This window comes from Lissotriton vulgaris, chromosome 10, assembly GCF_964263255.1.
Source record: "Lissotriton vulgaris chromosome 10, aLisVul1.2, whole genome shotgun sequence".
NCBI lineage: Eukaryota > Metazoa > Chordata > Amphibia > Caudata > Salamandridae > Lissotriton > Lissotriton vulgaris.
In genome coordinates this window covers 687,645,778-687,660,604 of record NC_141698.1, presented here as the reverse complement: position 1 = coordinate 687,660,604, position 14,827 = coordinate 687,645,778, and the positions used below count along the sequence as shown (strand labels likewise).

The 14,827-nt window shown below is 39.8% G+C and overlaps 1 protein-coding gene across 4 annotated transcripts in view; it reads right to left on the bottom strand.

The window, feature by feature from the left end:
* Positions 1 to 14,827, bottom strand: part of PFKP (phosphofructokinase, platelet) — a 332,348-nt gene that overhangs the window by 48,175 nt on the left and 269,346 nt on the right. For 2 of the 4 annotated variants that reach the window (XM_086941516.1, XM_086941518.1), the window contains 2 exons: positions 9,545 to 9,632; positions 5,766 to 5,918 (listed from right to left, as the gene is read on the bottom strand). In XM_086941516.1, the coding sequence (XP_086797642.1) occupies positions 5,766 to 5,918; positions 9,545 to 9,632 (241 nt within the window). The remainder of the gene's footprint in view (positions 1 to 5,765; positions 5,919 to 9,544; positions 9,633 to 14,827) is intronic. The other 2 variants (XM_086941517.1, XM_086941519.1) reach the window with 1 other exon arrangement.

Sequence of the window (14,827 nt, the reverse complement as noted above, 5' to 3'; positions counted from 1 at the left end):
GTAATTCCAAGCATGGAGAATGGGTGAAGTGGATAACATCAGGGACCTGAATGTTAAAAGACTTGATATTACATACTGCTAAAAACAAACGGGTGCCAGCAATAACAGTGTAGAGCGATTGGATACTTATATCCAATTACCTTTAGATTACGTGTGTTGTCAACCGGGGGTCTTGTAGGTGACGGTCTTGCTGATTCTGATTATGCTGACCGTCTGTAAATCAAGGCGGGGATAAAAGCGGTGCATAAGGACATTGTGTCCACACATTGGCAGTGAGAAACCCGAACCGGTGTGATATGGAAACGTGTGTTACCTCTAGATTACATTCGTAGGGTGTTCTGCGGGGGTCTGCAATACTGCTCGTTATCTGGGCGCCGGGGTTTGGTCAATCTGCACAGTGCATCAAAGGTGGGGATATGGACAGCGCATTAGTATATTAAGTTCACAGAGCGGCAGTAAGAGAGCAGATCAAGCATGATATTTAGTCGCGCATTACCTTTAAAATTCGCCCATTGAGTGTTCCGTGGGGAGTCTGCAAAGCCGCTCGTGATCAAGACGGCGGGGTGCGGTTAATCTACATAGTTGAGAGGGGGGAGAGAGAAATGCAAAGCTCGCGTTTACTAATGGAGCTGAAAAACGGATGGGCGCATATGAACGCTATTTAGTATGCGAAGGGGCTACGTCCGGTTTGCTTACCTAGGCGTTGTACATCGTATTCATTCCGATTGTGGGGTCTGCCGGCATATGGTCCGCTGGAATAGGGTAGAGTCTGGGCAGGGAAATGATGCCGGTTATATACAGCCCTCGTACTCGGTTTCATGAGTTGGCGCCTTAGGGGCAGTGTAAACATAGATAACGGACTATGTTATGAAAAAAGCCTCCTGTGTTGACGCGAACAGGGCGGACATATTGGAATGGTGTTTAAAGGCGAGCTAGAGTATAAAGGTGTCCCTGTTTGTGCCAAGGGGTGACAGACATATTACGAAGGGAGAATTTTAGAAAGGGGTGAAAGGTGGTACAAGTCTATACTGGAATGACTGTGGGTAGGGGAGGAAGATGAACTGTATCCGTACTGGTGGAACTGTGGGACATTTAACCATAATTGTATTTCAGTACTTGGTCCCATGGGATTTCGTTATTCATGCCCTTTTGATAGGTACCTAAGGTGAAAATCCAGTATACCTCGCGACATTTGCGCACTTGGGTGCTTAATGGACCAGATGTTTTGTGGATTTTTTCCAGGATGAACCAACGGATGTCGTTGGGGGTATGGTTGGCTTCTTGGTAGTGTTTGACTAGAGGAGCCTGTGTTTTGCCTGTGCGGATGGCTGATCTGTGTTCTGACAGGCGTGTTGACATCATACGGGATGTCTCGCCTACATAGCCAATATTGCATGGGCAGAGTAAAAGATAGACCACGTTAGTGGTTCTGCAGTTGGTCAGAGTTCGAGAGCTGATGTTATAGTTGTTGAAATTAAGCTCTTTGGTTTCTATAGCAAATTCGCAGGCTGTACAGTCCAGGCATTTATAGTTACCTATTACTGGACTAAGGTCAGTGAGCGTTCTTTGAGTAGAAGGTGTTTTGTTAGTGCTCATTCTTGATCTTACTACCAGATCTTTTAAGTTTTTATTTTTCCTGTAGGCAAACATAGGCTTTGGAAGCTGGCTCTCTTTGGGCTTAGTGGCATTGAGGATATGCCAATTGGAGAATATGATTTGTTGGAGTTTTGCATTCATTGTGGAGTGTCTGGTAACAAATACCATCTTGGATTGTGGTTCTTTGTTCTGGGGGGTCAGTAAGTGCTGTCTGTCAAAGAATCTTGCTCTTTTGTACGACTCTCTTTTTAGATATTATTGTTAAACTGTATACCACTGTAAAAATGTACTATATGATATTGTCTCATTGTTTTAACATGTATATAACTTAGGGCACCTTTAAGGACGTTGACAAACACCACTATTGTTTATATTTTTCCCATATATATAGGTCCACTTGGATACTCACATGGCTCCCTGATGAAGGCCCCCAGCCGAAACGCGCGTAGATGTCATATTTAGCCATGTTTTTATATATAATGTGCTGAAACATCCATTTCTCTCCATCCTTGAGTATAAATGAACCATCTCAAGATATGTATAAAATGTATATATATGTAGATTAATCACATGTATAGGGGAGATAGGCACATGATTTTCATTCTTTATCAATTGTATACTACAAATAATTTTTTCATGTTTTTTATCATACTGCTAATTGAATAAAATAAAATTCTTATTTTTGTATCACACCTCTCCATTGGTCCTTTCAGTCAATTGTCCGCCTTGCCCCTCTTTTCAAACCAGTTCCTAATTACCTTTCTTCCACACACTATACTTATCCCGAATTAGGAACTCTAGTCGGGGATACCCTCTTCTTCTTACACAAACTAATAATAAAATTATGACATCAAATATGTCCAGAGCACTAAGCATTTCCATCCATCACTCTGTGCTGTATAAAACATTTCAGCAAATGTTTCTCTGGTACTATTAATTAATTAGTCGATCTTCGATTACTAACTCTAGAGTTGAGTTTAAAGTAGGGAGTTTTGAAGAGGGACAATTCACTCCCCCAACACTTCTCTTGCCTTCTCCCTGATACTTGTCCTATACACCCCATTTGTCGGCCATCAAAATGGTAAACTGACATATAAAACTGTTGCTGTATGTGAGTCTGTCATAGTTATGGAATAGCACTTGCATGATTTAGAGAACCAGAATTGCTACTGTATGAGGACCCTGTGCATTTTTTTAGACCAGGCCTTTTTTCATTCCTAGCTGTTGTGATGATGAAGGTGTATGTTAAAAAATGGGTGTCTGCCTAAAAAAATGTGAGGTAATGTTCCTATAATGCAGTGGAGTTTACGGATACGGTTGCCTTGCTTGTCTCAACTCAATAGATGTTCCAGGAAGATCAGGCATGGTATCCAGGGATGAGACACCTCTTACATTATCAGGCTGGATAAGTCCTGCGGCTGACATCGATCTGCATTTGTTTGGAGGGGAAGTGAGGATTCATTGAGCAACCCACACAAACATCTCCAAGATTGGCTAGGCAGATGTGGACGTAAATATAAATGCCTTGCTGTTGCTTCTCACCCTGCTGTTTGTCTCTTTCGAAATTGAAACTAGATGAGGCTCCATGACCATCTAAGTGTTGGGTGATCTTTAATCCCTTTAGGTGAAAGGAACTCCTCCGTCTAAAGTTTTTTTTGTTTACGTCAGGACAGGCACTCAAAGTAGAATAAGGCTTTTGGTTCCTGGTTTGTCCCTTTAAATTAGTCTTAAGTTAGCCTTGCCTTCTCTTAAATATTTCATGTTACAATATAGGAGCAATTCTGATTAGACTTAAACGAGGCTCAGTAATATACCAATGCCTGGAATAATTTTCTTTTACTTAATCGTGTTTTGTGCCAGCTTACTAAATCTGGTGAGACATTTTACTCAGAGCCTGCCAAGAGAAGTGACGCTACTTTTCATTGCTACAAATTACTGCTGGGCATAACTCATCCACCCATGCCACATTCTTGAAGAAGGGCAGGCTGTTTGGTTGTCACTAATAGACCACCATTAGGGAGATCTGTGCTTTATCCTCCAACTGTATATCTCTGTTTTCCAGGTTACTGTACTATGGAAGCAGGTTGAGAAGACTGTGCAATCCAGAGGTGTGTGCCACACGGACCAAGCCTTTCTTGAACATCCTTGTGCTTCTTCGCATTATGCCGCCAAATGTCCCATACATGTATTCACAACCAGCCAGCAGCATGTCTTCACTTATTCATTTTTCTAGGCCACTTTGCTTCTTTTTCATTATGATATATTCTTGGTGTTCCTATGAACCTCTTTGAAGCCTCAATAAGAAACTTACCTGCTGGTCAGTAACAGTAACAGTAAAACAGTAAAAGATGACAGACGAGCTCATTTTTATTTTCATCTTACTTGGTTTCGGAGACATACAAATACTCCACAAAGTAGAATTAAACGTGTTTTTGTGCACGAATTTCAAGATCCATATATTACATCTATTAGTAAATCAGTTTCCCTTTTCATATTTTGGAAAACAACATGAATCTGGAGTCTGATTCCAAAACATACACTTACATGTAGGCCGGTTTCAAAAGACCTGCCAGTCTTAGTGTGCCAATTGGATTGTATAATTATGAAATTGATGTTACGAAACAGGCACAGAGTAAAAAAAATACTAATAAAACTATTCATATGGCTCTAGATACATCTACAGATCAAACAATGTATTTACATCATAAGTACTTTTGTAACTGAGGTGTTAATATATCCTTTCCGAAGGAAATCAATACAAAGCAATACATTGGGTTTATGGACAAATTGCAGTGAAGTGAAGCATCTAACTCTAAAATGGGAAGCAGAAAAACTAGCAGCTTCTAACGGGTGAAAAAGAAGATAAGGAGTTGTTGTATATATATATATATATATACACACATATATACAAATAAATATATATCTATACATATATATCTATCTATATATATCTATATAGATAGATAGTTAGATTTATACACGCATCTACATACCCACACACAGGGCTTCCGTTGTCAGGCAAGTGCTCAATGTATTGCAACACCTGTCAACACATACCCTGCAGCACATGCAATGTCCTACAATAGCAAAACGGGTGAAGTGATTTATAGAGAGCAGGCAGAGCAAAGCACAGAGGCAAGTATATACACTAATCATTCCTTAGCAGAAGATCTTTCAACTGCATATTTTATAGACCAGTGCCAGAACTGGAAAGCTTACTTGAAATTTATAGTAAGATTCAAAATAACCTGCTGCTAAAAGGGATATAAATGCAATTAAATGTATATTGTACGATGTAAATATTATTTTATGTGTACTACCAACTCTTTCAGCTCCACAACTACTGCTTTATAGATACTTTAAGAAATAGATTGTAGTCCATAGGCCTTTTCTTTTTTATTGCTCTTGTGACGAAAAATAGCAGAATACATTAAGAAAGAGAATAAAGAACTGCTACACTATCAAAAGGATTTTTTAAAAATTAATTTCAACAATATGATGGACGATTCCCGGCAAGCAAAAATAATTATGCATACCAGGGAATGGGGCCTAACACTTACTCTTGCATTCAAAAGAAACTTTAATAAACATTTTGAATTAGGGCGGAAGAGAGCAGACCAGTCCTAGTCATCGCTCTGATAAACCACTTACATTTTGATCAAAATAAATAATGATGGACTAAACTAATTACAAAACGTTTGGCCAAACTTTTAATGTTTGAGTAAATGAACAAATAGCTGACAATTATCATAACCTTACACTTTTTTGGTTTATACGTTTATTAAACTAGAAACTCTACTTTTATTAGTGCGTCTGAGCTGAGTGTGGAAATACATTTTCTCCTAGCCTAAAAATCTCTGGGCAGCTAAAGCCAAAATGACACTTGTTGAACCTCATGTGGCTTCTTGTTATACTGCTTTATTATACTTTGGTTTAGTTGCCTTAATCTAGCAAAGTTCCTCTTTCAATGATTCACTTGCAATAATCCGGTGCCAAAATGTTAATTTAGTATGACTGTTATCCACAAACAGATGAGACTTCTTTGCCTGTTCTGGCACATCCGATTAAATATGCAGCTGAAACTTTATTAGGCAAGAGCAATTCCAAAGAGCTGTGTTAGTGCATGCTGCATACACTACATGAACATGCAAACACCCATTCAGACTTACATCTGTTATTGTGTTCAGAGCAGTGTCTGCACCAATGCTGAAATCTGACCCCGGTACATTGTTGGAGACAGTGGCAGGGACCATGACCATGGGAATACAGAACTCGTCAAATTTTTCACGGGCCACAGACAGTTCCAGCAATCCCAAATAAGCCTGAGGGGCATGGGGATAGCGTGAGGAGATAAAAAAAGACATGGTTGCAGTGAAAAATAGAGAAACATGGATTGGGCCATAGGGAGATCCACTGGTATCACAGCACACCATTTACAGCACAAAGGAACCCCTAAACAGACACAAAACACATACAAACATAAGATAAACAGAAAAAACTGTAATTCTTCATTCTGGAAATGCAGTTTATATTTTAATTATCATTTGACTACATATACATCTTAATGTATTTTACTTCTTCATGAAAAAATAGAAAAACTTTTTGTGTAAATTAATCTTTTCATGTAATATCTCATGTAAGGTAGTTAGAAACACTCTGGTGGAATTTTTTTGGAACACTTTCTAATATTGTCAGGCGATGTTTTTCTAATAAATATTTTGATAATAAAAAGTGTAAGTTGCTATTATATGCTAAAAGTCACCCATGCATACATATGAAAATAGGTTTAAGTATGGTTACTAAATAGATTACATTTTCTTTTGTTTTCTTTACGGACCTGTTTTTGATTTAACTTGTTTTGCTTCTGATCAAGCATATTAGATTGATTTTGTTATATAGTTGCTGATTTACTTTGACCTGATTCTTTAAAATTTTCTCGGCCGAACTCCAGCAGTGTGTTTAAAAAAAACACAATATATGAGGGCAAAATCCAAGTTTGCAGTATCAGAAGTATTTGTATTTTATCCTCGCAATTCGGATTTGCTTACATGGAAATCTCATCAATAGATGGTATTTCTGTCTGAGCAAATCTACTTTCATAGACAAGTCTCTGGGTACTCCTGGGTGAATCCGCCAGTGAAAGTAGGTGACCACCAGCAAACGTACATATTTGTGAGTACTAAACAACAAGTGACATTTAGGGACTGATTTAGATCTCGGAGGACGGGTTACTCTGTCACAAAGGTGACGGATATCCCATCCCCCAAAATATAAATCCCATTATATCCTGTTGGAATATATTTAGGCAGATGGGATATCTATCGCCATTGTGACAAAGTAACCCATCCGCCGAGATTTAGATCAGGCCCTAGTTTCCTAAACTAAAAAAACTTGCAAATGCAGTCTTATCAGTGGCAGGACTAAACATGACATTTAAGGTGGAAATGTGAATGGAACACCACCATAACTCACGGGGTTGGTGTGATGGATATCCAGTCTGCTGAAATATATATTCCATTTATTCCTATGTGATTTATATTGTGACAGAGTTACCGGTCCGCAAAAATCTAAATTAGGTCCTAAGCCTCAATGCACTTATGCCTTTCATTTCCGCATGCAGATGTTTACTACTTGTATCAATATCTAGGAGCAATCCTGAGATTATTAAATTCAAAATAATTATGAATATACTCCTAAAATAGTAGTAACAGAAGTCAAGTAAGTTTCTCACTATTTTCTTGTACGTTGTAAGACTCTGAACAAATATGTTCAAATGCTTTGCATTCTGAATATCTGGTGGCTCAGTTTATGCATACCTACCACAGTCTGAAGCAGTATATTAATTACTGCAAATTACAGTCCATCTGACATACTAACAAGGCTTTTGTACTGCTCAGCAAGACACACCATGGACCACCCCTACTACACAGCATACACTTACACTGATGTGTGATCATACACGCATACAGTCTGAAAATTCAATTAAGCCACTCTTAAGGCATCCAAAAGAACTTGATACTGTCAGCCACCTACCTCATGGTACATTTGCCAGTAATGGGCAGCTGAACCTACTGAAGAAATAAGTTAGCAATTCGGTACAGCCCTCCAGTCTCACCCACCAAAAGATATGGTTCATTAAAATTGTAACATCCACTATACTAATGGCACATCTCCACAAAACCGAATCAGACCCTAGTCTATGAAAGTAAATTTTGGAAAACCATACTCCATGCTTCTGAAATGTTCTTCATGCCATAGTAACTGCTAACTAACAATAATTTGGGAAGAAATCACCACTCCTATTGCGGGACCAGCTAGAGAGCCCTGAGCAGTGATGAAAATCACAGCATGGAATGGTTAGGCTGTACGTAGGTGCCCCACATTTCGGTGTATTTCAGGTCAACACACCACTGCCCCTCACAAAAATTACCAAGAATTAAACTGGAAAAAGACATACTGCAATCTAGGTGCGTTTCTCTCTGTCTGAGTAAGTTTCTCTAACCACAGGCCTGTTTTGCACTTTTATTACAGCACCATTGAAGGAAAGAGACGGACTGACTAGGCAACAGGCCCCCTCCTAATAAATGCACAGCAGGTAAACCATGAGCAGTGTGCCTTACTACCTCTCGGGCACAGATCTTTGATCTGTCCAGCACCTCATAGAGGGATTATAGCCTGATTATACTCTCTTGCCCAATATATATTAAAAGTGTAAATGTAAAAAAATAAATGAAAGGTTTTAAAACATATAATTTAACTTTGAAAAAGAAAAAGTACCTGGAACTTTATTAACACTGTGTTTTCCAAACTCATATGTTGCGTTCCTTACATTGTTGTGATATGCTATGTTTTGACAATTTCTACTTGAGCTAAATTGGAAAATAGTATTGTAGGAGTGTCCAAACATTCCAGGGGCCGTATTACACATTTAAAAGGTACGCCCGGCAAAGTCTAGGAAAATGCATCGTATGAGGGTGAAAAACGGAGCGGTTGCTTTGAAGCTATTCTGTGTTTTTATAGTGCAGGTGGCACTCTGTCAGGGGGTTAGATATCTACCTGCAGGCAGGTGCAGCCAGGGATGTCTGGGGGTCTATTGAACCCCCTTTCCCTCCTCCAGAGGGCTTCAGTCAGGGGGAACCTTTTAGGTGTCACACTGTCAGTGTGCCTCCTGAGAGGTTCTTTGCCTCTGCGACCACATCAGTAAAACGGCTCGGGCACAGAGGAAAAGAAATTCCCTAATTTGCATGGGTCATGCCCCCATGCAAAAGCGGGAAAGTCTTCTGAAGATAGCGCTGGCGCTTTATGTGCATCAGCCTTATTGGTATTACAGAAGGCAACGCACAAGTGTCCGCGGCCCTTTCTGTAATACCACAGTGCCCCGGGGTCACGCAAAGCAGGCACAACCGCCCATTGCGCCTTCGGGGCACTTGTATAATACGGCTCCTGGTGTTTATTTTTGTTTCCCTGGATTGGTAAGAATAAAATGCTTAGATTTTAAAATGCCAACGTTTCACAGTTCTAAATGTCTTCTTCAGATGAAATGTAACTTTTTGGGCGGTTTCTGGGAGCCTCAAGATTATATATTTTATTATCATTGCATTTGAGGTGAAGCTGGTTTGATCAGAACCGGCAGTGGCTGAACTTCAAATAAAGCATTCAACATTTTTGTCCCTAGGAAAGTATTGCAACTTTAGAATTAAATATATAATTTCATGAGAAGACTTCACCACATCTTGAACTGACGTTACCAGTCCTTTGCTAAATGGGAGATTACAAGCACATGAATTATATCTCAGTAACATTCCTACATGTTATAAGTCGTATTGAATATTAGGACTAAAGAAGAAATAAGACAGTGTAATAACAAATTTGAAAAGCTGAAAGAGTGCAACATCACCTAATTTAAACATTTAACAATCAAAATAAATCACATAAAAAAAGATTGTACCTCAAATCCACCAATAACCAAAAGAGCGTGAATATTATGAGCTCGAATTTGATCAGCAATTTTTTCAAAATGTTTTGCTGGCAGAGTCCTGTCAAAATACATAAATTACATCTTCAGACTGTTGTTCAATCCACATTTGTGTTTGTTAAGACATTCCAATTTTATAAACATTTACATAGGAACTTTATGCATTACATTTTATTTATACCCTCCAATTATCACCTATGTATGTAGGGATTATCACAAATTTTAATTTAACTGGTTAGTCTTTAATGAAATTCAAGTGTTTTCAATACCATTAACCTTTTATGCACTGATTTGAATGTTATGTTATGTTTAAAACTCTTTTATAGCGCACAGCTACCCCAGGGGGCATCCCGGCGCTTTGGCAAAGAGAGATGCGGAAAAGAAACACAACACAGCAGCTCACTTAGGTCCCGCCAGAAGAATAAATCATTTATTAACTATTGAGCACTACTTCAAAGGGCACATTACTTGTTTCATATTCATCATAATGGCTGACACAATCTTTCTTACCTGCCGTTGAAACACTCTTGTGTACAAATGTTTATAAGCACTATTTCATGGGAATATTTTGGATGTGCTAATTGCCCCAATTAATCTTTTCGTTGTTTAAAGTCAAATCCCACCTAGTATATTCATCTTCTTTCAACCTTTTCTACTATTCCTTAAACATTTGCTTGAGTCAAAGGACTCAAACTCTTTTTGTGGTCCAGGTCAGGTTCATTAAGTTCTTGCTGATCTCTTTCTTCTGCACTTCAACCACACAGCTTCTTGCCTACTTTTTTGTTTAACAATCTGAAAAAATACTTTGGCACACTAGTTTCAATCAGATGCTCACACTATTGCTGACTAATATGCACCCATTAAAACCACCATAGTACATTTAAGACCGTCTACCTCTGCATTGCACTGTACGTTGATGCAAATGCGGTGTATAAACTTGATTGTGCTACTCGACTATGTGATGAATCTTTGGTCTCCCCTATTACATTAAAAAATATATATTTTCCTTTTTTTATTTCTGATGTCCTCCCCCGTTTAATTCAGTTGTTTTAAGGTCATTATTGGATTATATTTTGTGCCGATTATGGATTTTTCTGACCTGCGATTTTGGATCCAAGATGGTAACAGTCTAGTGTCTGGAGACGGACGCAAGACGCATACGTACGTTTTCTTGCGTGAAGTCAGTGATGGAATTCACTGGCCCTGAGCTGTGGTCTCATAAGTTAACAGTCTAGTGCTTGTGGTCATACATATGATGTCTATCAACGTTTCTCCATGAGAAAGTGGTAACACTTCCGAGTTGTGTTGACCATGTGCCCATGAAAGGGGTCGTGTTTGTGTTTTGTTTTTTTAAAATATCTTTATTTGCATTTTTTATATTAATTCAACACAGGTACAGCATATACTTCTAAGCAATTTAAGCAGTCACATTAACATATTAGTTCAAAGGCATTGGCATGTGCAACATTGATACATAAACCAGCATTATATATTTCTCGAACACCCAGTGTCTCAGTCCCATCACTCCCTCCCACCCAACCCCATCTGCACCGGTCTATCATGTGGCTGGGGTGATTATCTGTGAGTCCATAGTAATTTAACCATGGACTCCATATTTGTTTTAACTTTTTTTGACATCCGCATGCTACATAAAGGTTTTTTCCCCGTCCTATTCAGGTCCATTGCCCTCTTCTATTCTTCTACAGTGGGCCTCTATGCCGTCCCCCATTTGCTTGGCAAATCTCTCTTGGCAACCACTAGACCCAGGTTGATTAGTTTTAATTTTGACCGGGAGAGATCGGCTTCTGTATGTATGCCCAGCAGCACAAATTTGGGATCCATACGTATCTTGCCTCCTAATATTTCCTCTAGTTCCGCAAATATTGCTCCCCAATAGTACAGTTTTTTCTGGCACTCCCATGTCATATGAAAATATGTGCCAAATTCATCGCTGCATCTAAGGCAGCTAAGTGCATCTGCACTCTCCATTTTGTGTAGAAGGGATGTCATAGTAGGTCCTAAGTAAATACTTAAATTGGATGAGTCGGAGTCGTGACTTAATGGCCACCTCTCGCGGGTGCATCAATGCAACCTCCCAATCTAGGTCATCTAAGACTCCCAAGTCTAGTTCCCACTTTGTCCTTAGTTTCAGGAAGGAGCCTGGCTTATTATTTATTTAGGGCCGATATGTCCAGGAGACTGCTTTCTCAATAATTTCTCCCATGAGGAGTCTTCCCTCTAACAGGGCACATTCAGGAAGTTCCTCCATCTAGATTCGCTGTGCCCCCCCCATGCGTAAGCCAGCTGCATATATTTGCGGTATTGCTTCTGATGTAAGTCATACTCTTTTTGGAGGAAGGAAATGGTGGCAAGTTACTTGCAGTCTATATATTCTAATTCTTTAAGTCTCCCTCCCACCCAGAGTGAGGTTTCTCTTGTGACTCGGTTGTTCCACTTCATTTGTCTTTCTGATTTTTTCGAGGCATTTATCACCACCAGTGTGGCTGCTAGTGTTCGTGTTTTTGGGAACGTATTTAGAGAGTCAAAATTAGCAAGTCCAATCCCAACCCACGAGTAACAGGAAGACTGTTTTGATCTTTTTTGCGCTGGACCTGAGTGAGTTAATATTATTAGTTTTGCTCCACAGCCTTGAAGGCTGACATCTCGTGGATACGGGTGGATGTTAATTTTAATCCCCGTAGTCAGGGTTTGTGGCATGTAAGATCTGCTCTTTTAGCCTTTCTTTGTGTACCTTAATTAGAAAGAACCATGCAAGTATAGTTTCAGTATTAATGGTGTGGATTTTCCAAATATCTTCTCATTTTGTGACAAATTTTTCATATGGCACGCAGGATGCTGCGACTTTAAGATATTGTAGCAACAGTAACTTGCAGGAGTTTGTGGTGACTACTATGTTAATGTTATGGGTTCTAGGGCATCTACACCTCGTCTTTTCAGCCTGCTTGTGATCTATGACTTTATCATACTTGTACATTTGGGGAATAGTTGATGTGCGAAAGTTAATTTGACTAGCAATGTGAATATTTACAATGAATAATCAAATCTGGAAATGTCAGACTAGTGAATGGTTTCTTCCTATGTCTCTCCTTCTTTATACAGAAGAGAATCATATTGTGAATTATATGAGGAAATTAAGTTATAATTGGTGATACGAACTAGCCAGCCGTGGCCCATGCAGGCACGAGCCATGGGGCGGTGGGGCTGGGTTGGGGGTGTAGTGTAGTTCCTAGTTTCCCGCTAGGCCCTGCGCATTGGAATAACATAAACAGTAGTATCGACCTGGAACTGCTTATATTCCAGGCCTCCACTGACTATGCTAAACTTAATTGGGTTGTGTTACCAACTAGCTCAGAGGTCACTGGAAACTTTCTTCTCTGCATAAGAAGTGATCAGCTTCCTTGGCACAGACAAGAAGGGATTCAGTTTTCCAACAACCGTGCAACATGACAACTTTGCTCCTCAGATCAAGAGTCGATCTCTAGGGTCGTGTGAAACAATAGACATGTATTTCACTCAGTCAGTCTAGTGCAGTTTACTTTCACGAGATGTAGAGAATAGAGAGACGGGCGTTTGTCAATAAAGGTTAACATTTATTGAACAGTCTTTCTTCTCGTACAAGAGAAATGTATTGCCACAATTGCAAGAATTGTTATTATGAAAAAGTACGTACAGTAAGATAAGTATTGCGAAATAGAACTGTAAAAGCATTGATATGGTTTCTTAGCCATACAATGGTTTAAAAGTAATAAAACATATATACAGTCATATATACATTAGGCTAACATACTCAACTGGTGCTTCTAACTAAGCCTACCCCAGTGTGCCTGACCTAAGCCTAACACGTGGAAGGGGAGTAAGTAAGTAGCTTTAAGTTAAGTTGGTTTTGCCAAGGTTTGTTTCAAGAATTCTCATCTAAGGGTTTAGTCAACACCATACCTCTGAATAGAATGATGGAGGTTTGGTATCTCCTTCAGGGGTCACTCTCGATATCCCAGTCACCCGCGAGGGCAGACCGGAAACGCCGGAGCTGGATTTCTCTGCACGAGAAAGGCAGCGGCTCTCTTCAGCGCGTCGAGGAAGGAGGGGGGACAGCGTCCGCGGGCAGCTGGAATCTGCTGGATGTCTTCGCAGAGGGACGGCTATTCAGCTCCTAAGCGTACTGCACCATCGTTCGCGCTTTAGCAGCGATAATGGTATCAGCAGCTTCACCACCACAGGGACAGCAGGCTGCAGCGACAGGGTGCTAGCTTCACCAACACGGGGTCTTGCAGGCAGCTTGCATCAGCAACAGTAGCTCGTACAACAGCAATTGCTTAAGGCAACGTTGGTAATATTTATACCTGACAGGTGCCGGGTTTGACGCAAGTTTGCTGGACATAAGACGTCAATTAAAGATGTCACTAGGAAGTGATAGTTATCAGTTGCTCATTAGAGTTCCATTACTAATCAAAACACAGCAAGCGGGGATTTCCAGGTTTGCTGAGTTTTTATCTTGTTGAAGAACTCGGAGTGTTAATCTAGGAATATCAGATAGTGACTTCTGCTCTGTCATTGCACTAATTGGTCGCAAAGGAAGTGGCAGAGAGAACTATGCTGGAATGTGGCTCTGTTCGTGTGAGGCCAGAGATGACTTTTCAGAAAATCGCACTTGAACGGTTATGCCAATATAGGGAATAATGGATTTATAGCCGAATAGGGGCATAAGGTCACAGTATCGATCAGGAACCTAGATAAACACGCAACAGGGGGGGTGGGGGGGATGGGATTTCAACACACGACAATGAGAGGAAATTAATTATTTTTGTAATTTCCCATCGTGGTCGTCAAATCTTTCCCACCCCAGATCCACCGCTCTTACCTGCACAGTCTGTGGCTGGACTTGACTCACCGTCTTGCACTTTTTGGAATTGCTGGAAGAATGTGAAGCTAATAGTTTTAGCTCTTATGAAAGGTTTGTGAATTTTGGAATATGAGTATTGAACATTTGGGAATGCATTTTCCCTATACTTATTCCTACATATTAAGGGGCTTTTTGACTAATATTTGTGTGTTCATTTTGGACCATTTCTATTCTAAATGTCCTGTCCTTCCACTACCACTCTGCCCCCTTTCTCAGATGTGATTAAGTGTGTCCATTCATTGAAGATCTTTTCCCTTCCAGAGCGTCTAACACATTTTTGTAAGGGAATTATTAGGAATAAAACAAAGTCTCTTACTAATCTATGGGGTTTTCTC